General features: G+C 36.4%; 1 protein-coding gene across 1 annotated transcript; it reads right to left on the bottom strand.

Moving 5' to 3' along the window:
• Window positions 1-878: 878 nt before the first annotated feature.
• cdhr1a (cadherin-related family member 1a) lies at window positions 879-17,860 on the bottom strand. Its single transcript, XM_053679043.1, has 17 exons — window positions 17,764-17,860; window positions 14,694-14,786; window positions 13,765-13,910; window positions 13,604-13,658; window positions 13,429-13,514; window positions 13,181-13,267; window positions 12,284-12,403; window positions 11,235-11,378; window positions 9,094-9,172; window positions 8,849-8,949; window positions 8,494-8,697; window positions 5,910-6,062; window positions 5,381-5,545; window positions 4,477-4,544; window positions 2,695-2,923; window positions 2,353-2,607; window positions 879-1,385 (listed from the first exon to the last, which is right to left on the bottom strand). The coding sequence occupies exons 1-17, from the start codon at window positions 17,858-17,860 to the stop codon at window positions 879-881; spliced, it is 2,589 nt and encodes an 862-aa protein (XP_053535018.1).
• Between the last annotated feature and the right edge of the window lie 6,093 nt (window positions 17,861-23,953).

Here is a 23,953-nt window from a genome sequence, read left to right as displayed (position 1 = left end):
AGCCACATAATTAACAATGGCAGGAGAAAACTGATTAAATATTGTCCCTTGGATGGATGGGTTACTGCAAATCAATGCAAAGTTCTTTTGACTTATCATCTTTATCCTATAATGAAACATTTGTATCCTGATACCTCATGCCACAGAGCATGAGGACACACTGATTGGTTTGATGAGCATGAAAAGTATGTAAAACTTATGATAGTCTTCACAGTCACCAGATCTCAACCAAACTGAACAGCTATAGGAGATTTTGGAGCACTGTGTTAGAAAGTGCTCTCCACCATCATCATCAAAACACCAACTGAGGGAATATCTTTTCGAAGAATGGTCCAGTACAGTTCTGGGGATTTGGAAAATCATGAAACAGTTTCTATGAAAACTGTTCTAAATACATAAGGTAGGAAAACAATATAGAATTTTTGGAAATAATAAAATGATACAAATATCAAAGTCTGGAAAAACAACAATTCATTGGAAATAATTTGGCAGTGAGAGATTTTAACCAACCTTGTGGTAATCAAAAAGATACAGAAACCATAAGACTCAACTTTTGATTAAAATTGCCATTCATAAAATTCAGTAGAATTTCATCTGGGATATAATTCTTACAGTACCTGGAAGATCAGTATGGTGGGAGTTTGCTACTAACTTTGATAACATTAAAAACTAATTAGCTCACATGGTTGGCAGTGAAACAGAAATGAAGACTGAGAGCTTGTCCTCAGGACAAGTAAGCCATATATTGCTCATATCATATGATACATGACCAGATGATTGGCTAATGTTTACACACTTCTTACATCCCCACTGAACATCAATATAAATGGGAGCATGTAAAATGTGCACATCTCAAATATACACATATACTCAAAGCACTAGCATTGGTTCATCCATTTCTTCTGTTCAAGTCTTAATTTGAGCTCAGAAACCAGTGCTGTGTTGATGTGGCTCTGGTTGTTCCTGAAGCACTTCCTCTTTGCCACTGTTTCAGGAATGGATGGCACTACCCAACGCCGCTCTCCGAGTCTGGAATAGCCTGGCAGTGGAGGTGGAAGAGGGAGGGACTGCTGTACACCAACACTGTTATTGTTACAGTTGACATTCTCTGCGACCTCAGATTCTTTCATGAACCTTTCACTATTGTTCTGTTGTTTGAAGGGATTATGGAAGTTCCACTGCTTGCGTTGCCTAGGTTTTTTTCTGATGATCCGTCGAGAAGGCAAGATCTTGTTAGACTTTTTATTACGCATGAAAGTAGCTGTAGAGATCAAGACTGTCACAAAAACCAAAGCTATAATGACAGCTGCAATCATGCCAAGGATTTGCATGGGATTTTCTCTACTTTTCATTAAGAAGGATGCCAATGGGCCATTGAGTTGTGTCTGTAAAAGAGCACAAAGACACATCAAGTCCATGGGACTGAAAGCATATACAAATTAGACTGCAAGAGGTAACTCAACATTTGTGGTGTTAAGAAGCATACTTCACACATACACACAAACTGTTAGCATAATCTACCACACATATGCTAGCAATATTACAGCATATTATGTGTGGATGAACAGAAGGGATAGTTAATAAAAGGTCATTAATCCAATAATAAATTTCATTTGGGAACACAATGCAGAATTTGATTAAAAGATATTTGTACATCAGAGCCTAATTTCACAGTAATACAAGATCAGAAGGGTTGAAAAAAGGCACCCAGATCACATAGTCTCATAAGATGGGTCTTAGCTACAAGCTATGAATTTTAAGTCCAAAGGATGGGTATTTATTCTGTTTTTATTCATAATTCAAAAGTGTTATTGTTATAGTGCTCTGGCTCTTGCCCTCTTTTACAGACTTCAATTGTGTCATCTGAACGTAAAATGAAAGGATGGAAATTCACGGAAGAAATGAAGAACACTCAACATTGGTGATGGTGACAAAATGCATTTGTGCACTGCTGGAAGAGAGAATCATAATTAGGGCCTCCTTGTAATCTTTCTGATCTTGCACTGTGGGTGGACCCGGGACTTTTTCACAGAGTTCCAGTAAGTTATGGAAGATATGAAAACTGCCAATAAGATCAGGAGGATGACAGTGCTGGAACATATAGCAAAAACAGTCCAGGGTCGGGTTCTTAGGCTCAAGAAGTAAGAAATCATTCTGGATTTGATCTGCAAGAGCAATAAAACATCACAAATTTAAGCAACAAAACGTAAAATAAGTTAGAGTGTTAAAAGTTTATTTTTGCTTAATTTTGATTTGTACTAAAATGTCAGTTACATTTTTCACAAAAAAGTGCTTCACTTTGTTCTACAGATTAAACTGCTATCAAAATATAATCAGAGAGCTATAACTTACTGCTTCTGTGATATCAATTTTCACAAGTGTGGTTGTACTGAAAGACGGAGAGCCTCTGTCTCTGGCCTGGACCACCACAGACCAGGTGCAGTCTTTCTGATTTGTGATGTTTTGAACTATGTCCATTGACTTGATGTAGGGCTTCAATTTGATTTCTCCTGTATCTGCATTGATGTCAAAGATATTGTCCGGTTCTGCTTTCATGATGGAATACTCAATAACATTGTTTGGCTCCTCTGCATCATCGTCTATTGCCTGAACAACACAAGAAATAGTTTAGCAAGTATTTTTACTACAATTCTTAAAATATTCAAATAAAGAAACAAACAAAACCTATCTGACCTCTATTTTCACAGGTGCACCAATAATCATTGTTTTCTCTAAAATATTCTCATTGAACTCCGGTGGATGATCATTGAGATCCAGAACTGTGACAAAAACTTCAGCAAGGCTGTATTTTCCCTCTGTGTCCTCTGCCTTAACAAAGAAATTGTACTTGGATTTCACCTCAGCGTCCAGACTGGCCCAGGGCTGAGTGTAGATGATCCCTGAATCTGACTGGATGAAGAAACTGCAGAAGTAAAAGGGCAGGAAATGAGTAGACACAGGAAAGTCGATTACACAGTCTGAGTCTAAAGTATCTGCAGCATTCTGAAAACTATAAAAGCAAATACTGTTAAAAATATTTTACACATAGATTCTTCTTAAGTAAAAACATTAAATTGAGGTGATCATAAGGCTACAGTGGATATAAAAGGTCTGTTAAAATGACAGGTTTTTGTGAAGTAAAAGAATGAAAATAAGGTAAATCATGACATATATTTTCTCACCTTTGAAGTGAAATTACAAAGTATACAAATAAAATGAAAATCAGAAACTTTTTAGAGAAATAAAAGAAAAAACAAACAAACATACAATAACCTAGTGGCATAAGTGTGCACACCCATAAATTAATATTTTTTTTAAGCACCCTTTGATTTATTGCACCATTCATTCTTTTTGCACAAGAGTCTATTAGCATGTCACATGTTTTCCCACTCTTTCTTCCATCTCATGTGCACAGCCCACTTCAGGTCACACCACAGATTTTCAGTTGGATTCAGGTCTGTACCTGGGTTAGGTCATTCAAAAACATTGATCTTCTTTTGGTTAAGCCAGTCCTTTCTTGATTTGGATGTAGGCTTTGGGTCATTGTTAAGCTGAAAGGTGAAATTCCTTTTCATCTTCAGCTTACTATCAGCCACCTGAAGGTTTTGCACTAAAATCAACTGGTATTTGTAGCTGTTCATGATTCTCTCCACTTTGATAAAATCTGCTTTGCTGGCCGAAAAAAGCAGCCCTAAAACATTTTTTTTGGCTACATGGTTTGGGATTATTTATTTGAGCTTGGATGTTTTTGTGAGAAAGGGCTTCTGTCTAGCCACCTTTTTCCATAGGCCAGACATGTGGAGAATAAGAGAGATTGTTGTCACATGCAGAGAGTAATCAGTAATTGTCAGATATTCCTGCAGCTACTTTCATGTTGCCCTACGTCTACTCGCAGCATCCCTGGTCATTTTTTTTTGTCTTGTCCTTTTGTAAATTTTGGAGGGCTGTCCTGTTCTTAGTAATTTCACTGTGATACACAATTTCCTCTGCTTGTTGATGATGGACAATGGTGTTCCATGGTATATCTAATGTTTTGGAAATTCAAAACATTTAATCAATACCTTTCAACAAGTGAGATACCATACATGCTTTGTAAGCTCTTTGTGGACCATGGCTTGTCAGATGAGTCAGATGAAATCAAGGAGTTTCCCCTCAGAAACACTTGGTCTGTACTTGGGGGTTAATTGTAATAAATTCATTGATGACAACTGTATGATAATTATTTTTAAACTTCATGAAACTTAATTCACGCTATCTACTCAAAAACCCTGTGCAGCATGGTTAAATAAAAAGCCATTGTATTTTGACCAAAAGCACAATATTAAACAAAGCTTTTCAATATCCCGACAACAAACCCATGTCTTTTGTTTTCACAGATTCAAGTAAGTTTTTAAAACTTGAACTTTGTGTACATGTCCATTGCACACAGTACATAGAGCTGGAGATATGTGAGATAGTAAGAGCAATTCTACTCACAGATCTGATCCTGGGCCGTGGATGGAGTATTTGACAACACCCCACAAACCAGAATCTGGATCCTTAGCCTGGAAAGAGCATAAGAAAATGACACATGATATAAATGTAGTAAAAAAAAATCTTAATGTGAAGTATGTAGGCAGACATGTTAGTGTTATATAACTTCATAGTGTTCATATAACTTCATCACAAGCATACTGTCACTGCATTTATGAAAATGGTTTATAAAATGATATGATGCAAATTGGCTGAAGTACACACTAAAATGTTGGGTTATTTTTTCTACGCAAACGCTGGTTTGAACCTTTTCGGTCATTTAATTGGGTTATTTTCTCAGTCTTGGGTAGTTTTGGGTAGTTTTGTGTAACCCAACCGCTGGGTTAGGGGCTGGGTCATTTTCACTAACAGTTGAATCAATGCACCCCTTCCCCACCCCGGCGCCTCAGCCCAGCTCCTTGGGTCAAATCAACTCAACGCGGACTATTTGAATTTGCCGCAGGTGGAGGTTGCGGTATTTACACGGGCAGACTGTTAGATTTATTTGGAGAAACAAGGGTTGTAGCAATATATTTACCCATAAAACCATTACTGTATACTAGAAAACGCAAAAATGTGTGACAAGAGTCTAGTTTACATGACACTAAATGCACTGCTATCTTCGGCTTACTTGTCTCCTTTGATCAAAATCTGACATTATTAAATATATGACATATTATTATATATATATATATATATATATATATATATATATATATATATATATATATATATATATATATATACACACACTCTTGTGTCAGAACTTGTACTTCCAGGGTGAATGATCAATATGTAAAATATTTTTATTTCAATATCACACTATAATTATTGGTTTGGCACAAGTACATAGGTTGATTATACTTACTGTCACAGACACAACATTGGAGCCACCTGGTGAGTTCTCTGGGACTCGTGCAATATAGAAATCAGAGGAGAAACTTGGAACGTTATCGTTAGTGTCAAGCAAATGTATGACTATATCTGCAGTGGCGCTGAATCTCTCCGTGGTGTCAATTTCCACTGCAAGAATCTAAAAAGACAGGAAATCTCATATAAATTCCTTCTACTTGATCTTCATTCCATTCACAATGACTTTGGTAATACAGAAACATATCAAAGATAAGCAAAAGATAACTATAATTTATAGAGGTAATTCTTGTCAAACATACAGTATTTATATTGTTTGGAATTAAGCTGGTTGGCATTAAGTAGGAATTAATGATAGACTTTGTGAATTATAAACCAAATGATAATGTAGTAAATCACATACAGGTGCATCAAAAAAGGAATATCTCTTATTTATTCCTACATTTATTCCTGTTTCTTTCTATGCTGTGGATTCTAAATATGCTTTATTATACTAACTTATTCTGTCATATAATTAGTCAGATTACCTTGAATGTCAGAAAGTGGAATTTCTCATAGTCTATTGCAGTGGAATCTTCTACTAATAAAGTGACTTGAGCTTCATTAAGGACAGTCCTTGGGACCATTTGCAGCATATGACCTGGCCCCACCAGCCTTAGGTTGAACTTTGCATTTGCACCCTGAGGAAACAAAATACATAAATGAGGTTGACTTTAAGTGCACTGCATATACTGTCTATAAACACTATAAATTAGTAGTCAGTTTTTACCATTATGGGCTCTATTCCTCATATGTAGATTACTGAGATTACTGGATTTGATTGTTCACAATTTGACTTGATTCTGGATTTATCCATTTGCAAAAATGTTTGGAACTGCTACACTAACAAAATTGGAAGAGGAGACATTAACCTTAGAACCTGTAGAAAGTGCATAGTGATTATCAGGTAGCAGCAGCACAGACTTCCTGAAGCAGCATGCATATAAATAATGCCCACAAAGAGCTGACACTTCTCGTAGAGTTACATGGCACCATAGGGCCTGTCTATAGGCCATGGTTAATGCCATGAGAGCCCCTCATATCTTTCCTCCATGACAGATCAGTTGATCTGAGATTTGGATTGTCACCGTTTGGTCTAAACCATTTGGTCTAACAAGGAACACTTTGTTTCCTTGTTTTGAAGTTTGCCTTCATGTAACACTTGAAGATCAAATGATTAGTTTACATAATTGACCTTGAGCAGAAAACCTGCGTTTAGCCACAAGGTCACCCCAGAGTCATCTGTCTACCAAGGCATAAAATTGAACATATTGCCAGAGAATGCAGTTTCCCCACTTATTTTACTGACACGATCACTAGCAAAAATGCAGCTTTTTAAAGATACCAATTTTGTTTTTTCATCATGAGGAGGGCCTTAAGTGATCCCATGATGGGATCTTAGGGAATCGTGGCAAATGGAGGTGCTTCACCTCTATCAGAATGGTGGTAATCCTACTGACTGTGATACCCGCGACCCCTGAGGTGTACTTTTTGTCATATCTCAGAGGTGCTTTATTCTATCATTCCAATTTTTTATGACTTTGTCAATCAATTTGTTCGTAATGACTTCATGTCATTGTTTTCAGTTTCTGTTTTAATTAATGCTTTTTAAAAATACCAAAGTATACAGTCTAAAGCACTCAATTCTGCCTATGCAGTATAAATAAATGCCACTATTTATTGAGTTCATGTTTCCCATAGGTAATCATTTAAAGTATCACAAACTGTCAGAGGGGGTAGGGGCACTCTGTTAGTCCTTTTGAAGAAGACAGACACAGATGCCTTCATCTTCTTGATGTGGAACATCCCAGATTGGAAGTTTTCATAACATGGCCAACGTCGCTGGATCTACCTGAGCCAGCTGGGGCATGCCCTGGTCATGTCACACATAAAGATACTGCCATGCTCCAAGCCCCAATCCAAGCAGCAATGACCATCATGCGACTGAGGAAAACTCCACCTGCTGCTGTGGACTTCCAACGATCGGGTGGAATATCTATTCAAAAAAGATGTATACTCTGCTCCCGAAACACAGACAGGAAGGTAGCAAATGTCACATGCCAGTATGCCCTGAGCATAGATGAGCCAAACCATGTGCTATAACTCCCTGTAATGTGTGGTGTTAAATGTAAATGCCATTCATTTGACATTATGTACAAATTGAAAAATCTAAATTTTAATTAGATTTATTCAACCTTTTATTTTACTCAGAATGGTGCAAAAAAAAAAAACATCCAGTGAGTGGCAGTTCTCTGGATAGAAACGCCTTGTTGATGAGAGAGGCCAACGGAGAATGGCCAGAATGGTTCAAGCTGACAGAAAGGCTACAGTAACTAAGATAACCACTTTTTACTATTGTGGTGAGCAGAAAAGCATGTCAAAATGCACAATATGTTGAATCTTGAGGCGGATGGGCTACAACAGCAGAAAACCATGTCAGGTTCAAACAGATGGTCGGGTCAGAATTTGGCACCAGCAGCATGAACCCATGACCCCAACCTGCCTTGTGTCAACAGTCCAGGCTGGTGAAGGTGGTGTAATGGTGTGGGAACTGTTTTCTTGGCACACTTTGGGCTTCTCAATCATCGCTTGAATGCCACAGCCTATTTGAGTATTGTTGCTGACCATGTGCATCCCTTCATGGCCACAATTTACACATATTCTAATGGCTACTTATAGCATAATAATGCACCCTGTCACAAAGCAAAAGCTGTCTCAAATTGGATTCATGAAAATGACAAGGAGTTCAGTGTTCTTCAGTGTTCTTCCCAGGCACCAGACCTGAATCCAATAGAACACCTTTGGGATGTGTTAGAACAGGAGATTCACAGCATGAAAATGCACCTGAAAATCTGCAGGAATTCCATGATCCAATCATGTCAACATGGACCAGAATCTCAATAGAATGTTTCCAACATCTTGTGGAAACCATGCCATGAAGAATTGAGGCTGTTTTGAGAGCAAAGGGAGGCTCTATCCCCAGAATTAATATGTTCCTAATAAAGTGTTCATATTTATTTATTTATTTATTTATCTATTTATTTATTTATTTGTAACATTATGAAAGCTTACCTGGTCTGAGTCATTGACTGTAATCCTTAAGCCCCTCAGTATCTCTCCCTCTGGAGGATGTTCATACATGGTCAACTCAAAGGTGTCCTGTGGGCCATTCTCACCGTAAAATGTAGGGGGGTGGTTGTTCAGATCCACTACTCGAATAGTTACAGTGGTGATAGCAAAGTCCATGACACTTCCCTGTGAATTCACCTCTGAAGCCTGACAATAAGCAAAATTTGCACTGCTAAGCAAATTTGTGCAGTTTCACAAAACGACAAGGATACAGATAGTATCTAAAGAATGTGATTCAGTTTCACAGAGCTTATTCTAAAGACTGACATAAAAAAAATTCATTTGAATAAATTCTGACCTTGACCTGGATATTAAACATTTCCTTTCTTAAATGATCAGGATAGGCTAGGAGAGTGATGCAGCCACTTGTTTTGTTGATGCCAAATACACCATCAGCTCCTATAAAAAACAAAACACAAAAATGGACACAGCAATAGCATGGGAAACTCAACAAATCACAAGTGAATTATGCAGTTAAATTAAGCCAAACATAATGGTACCTAATTACCCTAAATTACTTGATGTACAGTAGCTGATACATACCACTCTGAATAGAATAAACAATTGGATTAGGAGTTTCTACATCTCCATCTTTGGCAAAAACAGTGAATATTTCAGATCCCTGAAAAATATTAAAAATAAATTAAATAAATAATCAAATACAACCCCAATTCCAAAATAGTTGGGACAGTATGGAAAATGCTAATAAAAACAAAGAGGAGGAGTGATTTGTAAATGTTCTTTGACTTGTATTTAAACAAATAAACTTATAAAGACAAGGTATTTGATGTTTTACCTAATCTACTACATAGTTTTTTGAAGGTAAATGTTTATTTTGAAATTGATGCATGCAACATATGTTCCAAAGAATTTGGGACAGGGACAATTTAGGCAATGTGACAAGGTGATGGGAAACAGATGAGGCAATCGTCTAATCATAGTATATAAGGAGCCTCCAAAAAAGGCCTAGTCCTACAAGAGCAAGGATGGGTCAAGGCTCGCCAATCTGCCAACAAATGCGTCAGCGAATAATCCAACACTTTGAGAACAACATTCCCCAAAGACAAATCAAAAGACAAAAGCATTTCACCTTCTACAGTGCACAATATAATTAAAAGATTCAAGGAATCCAGTCAAATCTCAGAGAGTAAAGGGCAAGGCTGAAAACCACTTCTGAATGTACGTGATCTTGGATCCCTCAGACGTCCCTGTCTTAAAAACCGCCATGAGTCTGTAATGGATATCCTGACATGGGCTCGGGAATACTTTGGTAAACCTTTGTCATTAAACACCATTCGCCGCTGCATCCACAGATACGAGTTAAGGCTTTACTATGCAAATCAGAAGCCATACATCAACACTGTCCAGAAGCACCGCCGACTTCTCTGGGCTCTTTCTCATCTGAGATGGACAGTAGCACAGCAGAATCGTGTTTTCAAATCAACATTTCAAGTCAACATTTCAAGTAGTTATGTGCAAAACAGCCATTGTGTTCACTGGGCTAAAGAGTAAAAGAACCATCCAAGCTGTTATCAGCATCAGGTCCAAAAGCCAGCGTCTGTCATGGTATGGGGGCGTGTCAGTGCCCATGGCATGGGTAACTTGCACATCTGTGAGGGCAGTAATAATGCAGAAAGATATGTACACATTTTGGAGCAACATATGCTGCCATCCATTTGGATAAAAGTGTCTGCTAAATGAATAAATGTAAATATAAATGTAAATCCCGAGCAGGACAACACCAAACCACATTCTGCCCAAATTACAAGCGCATGGTTGTGTAAGCAGAGAGTGCGTGTGCTAGCATAAGAACGTGTGGTGCATTATGAAGCAGAAAATAAGGCAATAAAGGCTCCGTACAGTTGTGCAGCTGAAGAAATGCATAATGGATGAATGGGGGAAAATTCCGCTTGTTAAACTTAACCAACTGGTGTCTTCAGTGCCGAAATGTTAAATACATGTTATTAAATAAAAAGATGATGTTACACAGTGGTAAACAGTTGACTGTTCCAAATTTTTTGAAGTGTGTTGCAGTCATCAGATTTGAAATGAGTGTACAATAAATATATATAAAAATAAATTTAATTCACAAAGTAAAACATCAAATAATGTGTTAGCGTGTTTTCAATATATTACAGGGTGAACTGAATTTTAAAATGATTTTTTTTTTTTTTTTTTTTGCATTTTCCATACTGTCCCAATTTTTTCGGAATTGAGGTTGTAAATAATCTTGCTAAACTTCAATTCATACTTTACCACTGAAAAACACTGAAAGAGTAGTCATAATGCATTGATAAGGGGCTTAAAGGCATCTTCATACAAAGCAGAGCAGAAACCAATTAATCTTTCATTGCTATAACAGTGGACATCAACTTTTTCTCAAGAGACTCCTCAAAGGTGTTTTTACAATCTCTGTGAAAAATGAGTGCCAAACATTTACAATTTGAGACACTGTGATTTTTGGATTGCTGTAAGTGTGCCAGACCATTGCCTTGATTATTGAGTACTTAACGCTGCTTTTAAATCTAAATATTTGCATTATTGTATAGCTGATATGTTTACTTTTTTATAAGGTTATACTCTTCAGTTATTATTATTATTATTATTATTATTATTATTATTATTATTATTATTGTCAGATTAGGTCAAAACTACCATGAAGAATGGAAAAAATGAGCACTCACAGGTGAAGAGACTTCATAAACATAGCCAAAGTATGGTGTACCGACAAAACTGGGAGGCGTGTCCTGACTGTCAATCACATTTATTGTCAGGGTAGCGGACGATGACATCACCTGTTCCCTTCCATTATAACTTCCACCTCCATCCTTAAAGCAATGAGAGTGATCATATTAGGTATTCTGAATATTCTAAATTCACAAAAATCACAAAACTATTGGAAACCTTGGTTAAGCTAAACAAAACTGACAAACAACAAATCAGTGTTTTCCATGCTTTTACAGTGATTACAGATTATAAATCATGGAAAACAATTTTCAAATTCTACACTATTTTTGTTCATTTTAAATGCTGTATAATTAACCCTTTAACAAGCATAAAAATATTGTTATGTTAATTTCCTACTAATTGGATCACATTCAACAGAATTTAATTTAAAAATTTTTTTTTTTTTTTCAAATTCACCTTTAGATCTCTTTTAGAGTATGAGTTATCTACAGGTTGGTATGAGTTGCCAGTTTAAGGTAACAGTAGAAATGCCTTTTGAGCACAATGAGCCAGTAGTGTGGTTTTACCTTTACAGCTACAAAATTAATTAATTTTGGCTGTAAACTTTTCCAAGAGCTTAGATATGAAATTACAATCAAATGATTTTAGGTATTTAATCTCCCACACACACTAGACAGGATGAGATCATGACTATCACCTTCTACAAAAAAACAACAACAACAAAAAAACCCCAAAACAAAACAAATAATAATAATAATAATAATAATAATAATAATAATAATAATAATAATTTAAAAAACAGACAAATACAACCAAATAAAATGTACTACATATCCTACACCCATAGTTGGAAACTTTATTCTACATATTTTACTAAAAAGTGTACAGAAGTTTAACCCATAGCCGCTCAATACTGCTTGATGCTGCTCTCTGGCTAGAATAGACACATCAAGCTTATTTTTACTGTATGTTTCACAAGTTTAAGAAACATGTTGGAGACTGTTCATTTTTGATTGTATTAAAAACAACATAAAGTCACACTCACCTTTGCCACCACAGTAACAAAATGTGTCCTCACGCTCTCATAATCGAGAGCCTCACCCTCTTTTATCCTTAACACCCCACTGTAGTGGTCAATAGCAAACTTAGTGTTTGGGCCAGTGCTCTACATATTAGAACAAAAGTCAGTGTTATTAAAGCCTAAATGCCTATCCGACACAGAGACTAATGTAAATTCGTTTGTACTTTAGTTTAAACTAGAGTTTAGGGCTCTAATGGCAGTATGAATAAACATTATTATTGTTAGCAATGGATTCTTTACAGTGAAATGTATCTACAGTCGGGTTCATAAGTATTTGTAAATTTTGTAATTTTGCCTCTGTATACCACCACAATGGATTTGAAAAGAAGCAATCAAGATGTGACTGTCCATTGTAGAAGATGTTCCTTGTACTAGTGTACAGAGGAAAAATTCTGAAATTGTGTTCAAATAGCTATGTATGTACCCAAAATTATATTGGATCTTGATACCCATACAGCGCACCTTAAGGTTGAAAACTCATATACCCAGACTGATGAAGTTGAAATGTCACTCCTGTGCAATCATGAATCACTACCATTTCTCAGAGAGCTGAGAGCTTAGCCCTTAGTATCTGACACAAATGTGATTATAATCTAATCCCAAACAGCACGAGTGCTTAGTATGCTGCACATTTTAGTTTTAGGTCAAGTGCACATAAAGTGAATTATTATTTTCACTGCAATCAGATTAACCTTCCAGTCCTCAATTTTTACAATGATTTTCTATTAAAAGATTTAGCAGGGAACAGAAATGTAAAAAGTTTAATGTAAAAAAGTTTTATTTAGTTTATGAGTCACACATCAACATAGATAATCCACGTGCTAATCTAGAGCTTGTAGGATTGGAAAGATAAGTACTTACTTGAAGAAAGTAGGTGACAGATCCACCTGAGCCTGTATCTCTGTCCAAAGCCTGCACTTTATATATACTGCTCCCAGAGGGTGTGCTCTGTACACGCGCGCACACACACACACACACACACACACACACACACACACACACACACACACACACACACACACACATACAGAGTATATTTCTATCTGAATTAGTTGTTTAAAATGTAAACAAGCCATGTTGTTGTTTCAGTAAAAGGTCATGACCCTTACCTCTGGCACATCCACAGTGGAGGGCAGGTTCTGAAACCGTGGCTCCTCATCATTGGCGTCCATCACAAACACCCTCACTTTTTCTACTATCTTCACACATATTAATTAAGACCATATTAGTTAACAACTTTACACATTCAGAGCAGCAAACATTTTATGATACTTTTTAGTCTACCTACGTTATTAAACTCATCGGAAATACTGACAAGGACCTCAATCTCATCCTGTATCTGCAAGAGTAATCAGATTATCATATTTTTAAAAATGTATATACAGTATATATCTATACATGTCTTTGCCAAGAAATAGATTATTTATTATGGTTTAGAAGCCTACCTCTCTGTCAAGTTCCTCTTTCAGAGTAACTATTCCAGATATGGGATCAACACTAAAATATTCTTTAGATCCTGGATCAAAGGCCAGGCCATATCTTACAGGCTGTCCCTCTGGATCAGTTCCATTCAGAACATATATATGCGTTCCTAAATTATGGAAAACAGTATCAGTATTGTCTTCAAAATAAATTCTAAATTGACGCCATACTATGGTTAAACTACTTCTACACTTTACCTGAACGTCTATTACTGTACACTCTAAAGCAGACCCCTAGACTTGATGTAAACAAATATAACCACTGTTGACCAGCCTTGTTAATACTGTTTACTCTTTGCCAGAAAGTATTTCATTGCATGATATCAAATGATTAATATCTGGCTTCAGAGTGGCACAACAGAAAAACATTTGCCCTGTTGTCTGGAGACAATGTCAATCCCTGACAATGACACAGCCATTCGTCGCCGAGAGCCAAGGGAGCAAAATTGCCTTTGTTCTCTCGGTGGGAGGGATGGCATGCTCTCTCTCCCCTGTCAATCACAGTGACCCTAGGCAAATGTAGGAGTCTGTGAGGCCATCTATGTAAGCTCAGATAGCACTTTCCACTGAGTGTCCTACACTGCCCTGTGACGCAGCATGAACAGCAGTCTGAAAAGATGTTGTTGATTGGCTTCATGTCTTAGAAGAAGCACATGTTAGTCTTTACTCTCCCTGGTTGGTTGCTGTTATATATCAGGGGAGGGCTGGCTGGTAGGTGGGAATTGGCAGGTCACCAAATTGGGGAAACAGATGGTGAGAAAAGTTAAATTCTTTTATTTAGGTGAGGTTGTGAGAATGTTTGTTCAGTCTGTGATGCTCTTTTATCCAGTACAAATCTACATAATGCACAACACAATTTGGTATATCATAGAGTCATAGAGTAGCTCTCATACCCTTTGGTGTGTCCTCTGAAAGACTGAAAAATGCCAGATTACCATTACTATGTGGCCCATTGTCATAGAAGTATGGTGCGTAATCACTCAGTGCTGTGAACATGGAAACAAGAAGTTATTTCTCAGGTCTCACATACTGTACATGGAAACATATAAATGGTGCCTTATATGAGTAACCAAATCTTAATGCAAGCTACTGTTTTATACACTACCCCTCCTTTGGCTACTCACTTGCCAGGTCTTACTGGTACTGGACACAGAAACTACTGAGCTATTATACAGTATATTTTACAGAATTCACTGTCACAAGAAGTTATTCCCTTTCTGTTATTATATTTATTATTATAGTTATTATATTTCTGAATCTGCAGATAAAAGCATTACAGTTTCTCAGTGTAATGTTCAAGAATCCATACATACTCACTTGCTACTGTTTATGCAGATGTAGAAAAGACATAAACACACACTCTATTAGCAGCAGTAATGGAAATATTGTTCCAGGAATACTTTTTAAACACTAGATTATTAGCCTAAAGATTATTTCAGCTCAAGATTTTCTAATTTGAAATACTCACCAAAATGGAAATGGACCAATAAAAAAACTGGTGACAGTATCCTTTTATCAATATTCATCCTAAAAAACTGAAACAGTCCAATAAAAGTGGCAGTGGTTGGATCTAAGCAAGTGCCTCTTTGAAGGTGTTTGTTGTAGGCTGAGGAGAGCTAAAACTAATCCAATGATGAGTCTTAGACCAGGGCCATTTTTAACCCCTTTTTCTATCTCAACTACACCAACACACCACAGGGGCTTCTGAGCTGCTCCTCCGTGCCTTGTAGGACACATTAAGGTGTTTCAGTATTTACATAAATTCTATTATTTTACATGTATACATTCATATTTAAATTGCTAACCAAAAAATGTGTCCTTATTGTGAAAGTATAAATGCTTGACCAGATTGATAATACAGTAAATATTGAGTCACAGACTCTAGAATATGCACTGTGGAAGACTCACAAAAACGCAGAGGTCTAATTGTAGTTCAAATCTAAAATTTGTGAACTGAGAGTAGAATAAAAGATTTAGCCTAAATCCATGACTGAAACATAAGTAATAAAATAACAAAATAACAAAAACAGACATATTTTCTGGCTTGCGATAACCATTATGGGTACATGAAAAATACAATTTACATGAAAATTTCACTTCACAGTTTATCTGTTGAGACAGATAAATTTCCCTACTGTATTTTTCTGTTACCTAACACAATGCCATATTTTCAGAAGTGTCAAAAGGCATACTGTAATTAACATTACATCCCAAGCATACTGCATATGAATGATTTAAGGTGTCACCACCTAAGGTCCAGGTCAGCTTTTTTTAAGTTAAACATACCTCTCGTAAGTGTCTATAAAAAGAATACGGTTAATCTCTTTTTTTAGTCAATCCTATTTACAGAGTGTACCTCTACACTATGGTATGTAACGTCTCTCCTTATTTAGAAATTCATAATATAAATACCTAACAGAATGTGTCTTTTCTGCTCAGAAAAAGACATATTCAATATATGACATAACGATGGCTTTATACTGACATTTAGGGCATTATGACATTTGGGCCAAAAGCAAATAATTTGATCATATCAGACATTAGTGAATTAATGGGAACAGATTGAAATTTGATGAGAACTGAGGTGATCATTTTCAATAGATTTTCAGTTTAAACATGTGCACAATACTAAGAATTAGTGCATATTTGCATTATTCTTTTTATGTTATGCAAAAATTATACAAATTTTAAGTCCACCATTTACTTTTTCCCAAGGTTTTTTCTTTTTCTTTGGAAATGTATGAAATTAACATTTACACAATAGCTGTAAGAACTACCTGCTGAGATAGATGGATCTGCTTAAGTGAAATATTTTAGATTAGTAGCTTGTTGGGTAAAACTTCTTACAATTTTATAAAATTATATAAAAGGTGATTTTTTTAAAATTGCATTTGCATTTTATATAGAGAAGCACCTATGCAAATAAAAAGACACACTTGCCAATTTACCTTAGTAAATATTTGTGGCTGTTGCTTTGCTTTCAGGTTTAATTTGAATGGAGCAGGCAGATGGCAGGCAAGCAGCTTAACCCAGTGTAATCCTTCATCTCACAGTGCTCAGAGCCAGTCTACTGGGACAAATAAACAAGGACAGAAAAAAATTCAGATTTATGCAGAAAAATGGATTTAAGCACTTAGGCTTGCAGTGTGAACATAGCGAAAGTGCTATGTCCTAGATCTGTAACATTACCCAGAATTGTTTGTTTTAACTACAAATGTAGACCTTTTCAGTCATCATTTACAGATCTCATTGTCAGTGACTCTCTAGCGTGCTCTTCCAGTGAAGAATATATGATGCAGTGCCCCATAGAGTTTCCCTGCAAGGAAACATGATGAAGTGCCCTGTAGGTGCTCCTACATGTGAGAAAATGTGCCTTCTAAGGTGCCTCTATAGTAGAAAAAACATGTAGTTAAAAGATGAGTTAATGCCCTTCAGGTGCCATTTTTATTTTCTCTCCCCTGCCCCCTCAGACAGCCAGTGTCCACCCCTGTATTGATTTATTATTGAAAATATGTGAAATTGTTAAAATGAAATAAATAAATGAGTAGCACAGGATATCTATAGTATCCTGCCCACTCTCTAATGCATAACAACAACAAAAACAGGAATAACAACAAAAGCCTCCCAAAATCCATCTATCCATATTCTGTATGCTTATCCTACACAGTGTCAAGTGGAGCCTGGATCCTATCCCAGGGGAATCAGGGCACAAGGTGAGGGGCATCTTGGGCAGGGTGCTAATCCATCACAGAGCACAATCACACACACACACACACACACTCACACACTCCAGACAATTTTCCTCCTTGGGGAGGAAACCCTCAAAGCACGGGGAGAATATACAAACTCCACAAACATGCCAACCACTAAGCAAACATGCCCACCGCTTCCCCAAATGTTTTTTATTTAAAAATATATATAAAGATATAAAAATGCACAAATATAAATATGAAAAAGTATAACAAATAAAACAAAAATGCGCAATAAAAAACCTGGAGAAGAAGCTCCCAGTCTTTGAAATCAGACCATTTGCTTTGCTTTTCATCCTTGAGTCAGCCATATTTTCCTCAATTCAACAGAACTAGGAAGAGAAGTTTACTCATCGTAGAGAAGCTTGTGTTCTGACTCAACAGACCGCAAGCTTTCTCTTACCTTACCCAAAGTTCTCTTACCTAGAGATGTGCACGCATGGACAAGCTATAGTAGAAAGTTTGTTTTGTACATCGGACTGTGAGTTTCTCATACTTAATGGTGTACATGCACATTGGACTGGTCACACTTGTATAATCAGTAGAAACCTTATTGCATAAGGTTCTTCAGGGAACATTCCCATAACATTCACACAATGGTCCTCTGGAATATTCTTGAAAGATTCCCAGGGGAACGTTTCCATAATACCCCTAATGTTCCTGGGGAAACGTTCCTGTGACGTTATTAGGGACTTCTCACCATAGTTTGTCTCACCTGCGCAATTCTTGGTTCTTCATTTTAAACTCTTCTTGGTTATATTTACAAGTAGTTCAAATATAGTTATTCTTTCCAAAACAGTATTCCTTCATGTCAATTTCCCAATAGACTAAAATCACAATGTGCTCTTTACCACTGGCTCTTTTGTTTAAATTTTTAAAATATAATTTAAGTACTTTACAAAGCATATCAAAAGATATCAATGTGAATGACCGACAGAACCTAACTACACCTCCAAACATAACACTGTTTGGAGGTATAAATTTAATTTAGATTTTGGCTCTGGGTACGTTTACTAATATGTTTTTTTTACTACAGCTGGCCACTAGAGTGCGCCTGAGACACATTTCAACTGCACTCATTTTTCTATGGGTGCATCTAAATCTTTTCTATACATCTTGATGCCTCCTTGACTGCTTAATCTTACATCTCTTTTCAGCTAGTGAGCTGGAAATCAAGCAAATTCTGGCATCTTTAAGGACGTATCTATTCTTAAAATGCATTCAGAGGGAGTCAGTATGAATCAGTAAGGGAGGAGCAAGGATACAAAGTACCTCCTATGTAGGATTGAGCAATAAAGGAAGAATCAAATTGATTATTGCGATGCACCCTATGTAGAGACTGATTATACTATAGGTTATGAATGGATTGCTTGTCCACATTCTAGGTGTACACCACCACCTAGTGTACAGATATCCATGGTACACTAATCTTCTTTTTTTTTTCTTTCTTTTTTTTTTTTTTTTCTTTTTTTTTTTTTTTTTTTTAAATCTTTTTATGGAATCCCCAAAATGGTTATGTAATGAGACAAAATATAATATATATACAAAATAATAAATATACAAAAGAGTGAGTTTAAAATGGGGGGGGGGGGGGGGGGGGACTTTTCTCAAAGAGGAAATAAAATAAATTAAAAATACTTTAAATAAATCTATTTTTTATCATTAACTGAAAATTTTATTTTTATATTTCTTTTCTTTTTTTTTCTTTTTTTTTTTTAAACATCAGCACAGCATGACGTCAGCACATATTTCCTATTTTACTCATTCAACATTTCTGAATTTCCCCACAGTTTATATGAAGGGATGTGTCCAAACCTATTCAAGCATTAAAGTTGTCCAGAGTGTTTCACACTGACATCATTGGGTGTACAGACTAGAGAAAAGAAAACTGTAACAGCAAGCTGCTGCTGATTAGAATGAAATTTTACAGCTTCTAGATTACAATAGTCTTGTCAGTGTCAACATCATTTAAATAAAAAGCCATCCAAATATTTTCTGAAATCCCTTTAACTAAAATGGGATTAATACCTGCTTCACATATGCTTAATACCTGCTTCACAAAGCCTGTTCATGGATTTAGAAATCCATTGGATTAATGAAGCACCAGACATCATAAACAGACCACTATCAGAACTGTGTTAGCAGTGACAAACCAATTCAGGTTTGGGCCCATTAGAGCTTGTGCACAGTTGGGTGAATGTGTTTTAATATTGCTTTATTAATGTATTGTGAATGCTAAGCAGAGTTTACTGATTCACAGTGACACTTCAGGGTGGCACTGGGGCAGTGCAGAACATGGCTGCTTTATAGCTCAAGGGTCCCAGGATCAGTACTGAATTTTGGTTACTGTCTGTTTGGAGTTTTGCATAGATTATTCTATGTATTAGGCTACGTAAGATTGCACCTAGGTTATATGAATGAGTTTGTGAATGTGAGTGAATGGTGTTCTATGGTGGACTGGCATCCTACCAAGGGTGAATTCTCTTGCCTTGCACCCAGGATTGAAGGGATAGGCTCTCTATCCACTGTGGCCCTGACCAGGATAAAGCAGTTATTCTAGATCAGGGGTGTCCAATCTTATTTGCAAAGGGTCAGTGTGGGTGGAGGTTTTCATTCCAACAAAGCAGAAGCCACACTGTCTACTGAAAACCAAGATCAACTGATTAAACAGGTGGATTCAGGTGTGGAGCCTGCTTGATTGGAATAAAAACCTACACACCTTTTATGGATTAGATTGGACATCCATGCTCTAGATAACTGAATTAATGAAACACTACATATATACATAGGATTTAGGTTCTGTATCTATCCTGTTTGGCCATATTACCTCTTTTTGTATGAACAACTACAGAAGTAGAGATCATTGCTACTAATCCTACAGCATTAACAAAACACTATGTTTCATACAGTTACAGCCATTAGACTCCATGATAATTTTTGTTCTTCCACATTTGTGAAGGTGTTTATGGTCTTGACAGTGAAAAGTCTCTCAGCTGGTCAACTGACTTTCTTAAATATGTTTAAATGTAGTACCACTGAATTCTCTTGTGATTATTATGAGATCATTGTTCCTACACTATAATGGTCAGCGCTTCTTATGCACAATGATCAGCCAGCGATGCATCAGATACTGCTGGGGTAAGCCAAAGGTTAGGCTTAGTGAAATAGGAAACAGAAGACAATGAATAAACATGTGCTGGAATCAATAAAATAAACTGAAAAATATAAATTGGCAGTATAATTGATTAACAGATAAGTAATATAAGTGGTCTGCACTTATATAGCACTTTTATCCAAAGCGCTTTACACTGTGTCTCATTCACCCATTCACACACACACACACACACACACACACACACACACACTCACACACCAGTGGTAACAGAGCTGCCATGCAAGGCACTTTTTTTACATTGCCAGAAACGGAGGGCAATGTCTGGTTGGAGCATACAAGATTAAAAAAGACACGCTGCACTTATCGTGTTCAGTGGTGTAGCTTGTATGGAGTGTAGTGCCTGAACGTAGCCTTTAACACGTTCTACCCGAGTTCAGCTCTGCCTTTTACTGAATTCGCTCTTCTCCCTTTTCCATCACATATCAGATCTGAAAGGCATTTATGTCAATAAAAATGAAGAAAATATTTGCTAAGTGGAAATAAAGTGCCTAACGACTTTAATAATAAAGCATTTATTGGTTAGGGGTAGGTAGGGAGGGCTTTATTGTCCCAGTACGGTTGCATCCATTTAATAATTTTAATAAATATAGTCAATTACACTCTATGTTATTATTGCATCCTGTTATTGTACAAAAATACAATACAATGTACAAAAATAAAATACAATACAATGTGCAATATTGTTTCTGCCACTATTTATAATTAGAAATAGCATCTAACAACCATTTGCACTTTGTGAAAATTTACATTATATAAAAGTAGCAGTTCTTTGCAGTTCGCTAAGAAAATGCTGCTATTGTCACTTAGTGTAAATAGAATATATTGTATTTATTTTGCAAACTGATTTTTAAGTATGGATATTTAAATTTTGGCAGGCATACTTATTTTTCAAGTATGCATATAAACTTTGTGTCCATACTTAATTTGTGTACAACTTTAAAAAAGTATACATACTTTGCATACTTATTGTTTAGTATTTGTACATATTTTACTGATTTCACATTTCACATTTCTTTGCTTAAAGACTTCTATGTATTAGTAAATTAGGTAAATGTTGCTTAGTTAATTAATACATATGGTAAGCTAGTTAAACTTTAGCTTGATCCTGCTGCAGTGGTGAGTTGGCAAAAGGGGCCTGTGTGGGTTTCATACAGGTTCTCCAGTTAAAAACATACCACTTAATGGTTTAGCTAAAAGTCTGACTTGTGAGACTGCTGTGACTCTGACAAGGACAAATATGTAGATGATTGAATGAACGTGCACAAGCCACAGTCCGCGAGAGTTCAGCGAGCGCACATTCTTCGACTGTGGATAATTGTGACTTTGTTTACATTGGACACATGCATTTGTTGTGATTCTGTTCTGTCTCCTCCTTGTTTAGTTATTGGTTGTTTTCCGAAGGTGTGTCTACATTGGTTCCAGCTATCTGTATTCAGCCTCAGTTATGTTTGTGATTTAAACCCCTGTGTCTCTGTGCAAATTACGCAGTATTGTATAAGTTACCTTCATGCTAAGCGGTCGTGTTCTTCTGTCATATTTAGACCATGATTCTCGTTTCATGTATTGACCTTGTTTTTGAGTGAATAAAGACTTTGATCTACACTTGCTTCCGCTTTCCAGTCCCGTTTCGTAACAAGTATTATTTTTTTTTTACTACTTTTATTCATATTTTTCTATTTCTATTGTGTGTGTGTGTGTGTGTGTATATATCCATCCATCCATCCATCCATCCATCTTCAACCGCTTACTCCTTTTCAGGGTCACGGGAAACCTGAAAAGGAGCACAAGGTGGGGTACACCTTGTCCATCAAAGGGCACAATCACTGTGTGTGTGTGTGTGTGTGTGTGTGTGTGTGTGTGTGTATATATATATATATATATATATATATATATATATATATATATATATATATATATATATATATATATATATATATATATTGTTACAACCCGCTATCTTGGGACGGGAAGTTTTGTGTGCTGTGACATTTTGTGTGCAGGTCCGAACTCCCTCCCAGACTTTCCAGCCTTCCCTAGCTCGCCTCCAGGATGACCTCACTAATTGGCGGCCATTTTTAAAGAGGAAGACGGAGTGAGAATGGGTGGGATGTTGGAGGTGTTTGTGTGATTTGTTGTTAGGAGATTGTTTGGTTTGTGTTGCTTGCCCTTGTGGCTAACTCTGTATTTTGACTGCTGTTCTGGTTTTGACATTTGCCTGGTTTTCGACTTTGAGTTTGGTTATCCCTATATTGTTATTGAGTATTCTCTTCACTTGTGTGTGTGTGTGTGTATATATATATATATATATATATATATATATATATATATATATATAGGTAGTTAGGGAAGAATATTTGTATTTTCTTTTCTTTCCTTTTAGGTAAAAGCTAGCTACCTAATCATTGAATCCTTTTGTTTATTATTTTGGCCTTGGCTCACCCTGAAGATACGCCTGTTTTGGTTAATTTGTATAGTTATATGTATATATTGTCTGTTACAATATAACACAATATAGGGAATTTCCCCAGTGTTGGATCAATAAAGTTTATCTTATCTTATCTTGCCACTTAAATAGAACATCTCTCTGTCGTCACTTAGTGTAAATAGAATATATCTCTATCGTCACTTAGTGTAAATAGAATATATCTCTATCGTCACTTAGTGTAAATAGAATGTATCTCTGTCGTCACTTAGTGTAAATAGAATATATCTCTATCGTCACTTACTGTAAATAGAATATATCGCTATCGTCACTTAGTATAAATAGCCGCTGCCTTCAGTTAATGACCATGTAAAACCAATAAAAAGCATGCTGATATTATTTTAATGTAAACAGAATGATATAATTGATAAAGTGCAAGTGTGGAAAGCCCACAATGTGTTCAGATAACCACCGCTGAATGGAGCGGACTGTGGGAGTCATCCTATTTCAATATGAGTGAGAGAAATGGTTGTAGTAAACACAAACGAAAAAGAGACAAAGAAAAGAGGGAGGCATCTTATTAAGACATGTACCATCTATTCAAACAAGTGTGTGTTTGTGGGAGGGGGGTTTACAAGACATTGTGACCAGGGGCCTCTGAATTCTTAATCTGGGCCTGTTTGCCACAAGTCAGTTCTAGACATTTCTACCCTGTGAGATCTGCCCCGGGCAAGTGTAAGTGCTATTACTGTGAAATGGAAGTGGGCAACAACAGCTCGGCCATGAATCAGGAGACCATGCAAACTC

Source organism: Ictalurus punctatus, chromosome 3 (assembly GCF_001660625.3).
Source record: "Ictalurus punctatus breed USDA103 chromosome 3, Coco_2.0, whole genome shotgun sequence".
NCBI classification, from domain to species: Eukaryota; Metazoa; Chordata; class Actinopteri; order Siluriformes; family Ictaluridae; genus Ictalurus; species Ictalurus punctatus.
The sequence above is the reverse complement of the archived record's forward strand: the minus strand, read 5'-3'. Positions and strand labels throughout refer to the sequence as shown.

Excerpts from the sequence above, each read along its gene's own strand:
- cdhr1a (XM_053679043.1), bottom strand. The coding sequence starts at position 17,860 with ATGGCTGACTCAAGGATGAAAAGCAAAGCAAATGGTCTGATTTCAAAG. Across the intron at positions 14,787-17,763 it reads TGCGCATTTTTGTTTTATTT|CACTGAGTGATTACGCACCA; the intron begins GTTATACTTTTT and ends CCATGTTCACAG. Across the intron at positions 12,404-13,180 it reads CTGTCACCTACTTTCTTCAA|AGCACTGGCCCAAACACTAA; the intron begins GTAAGTACTTAT and ends TCTAATATGTAG.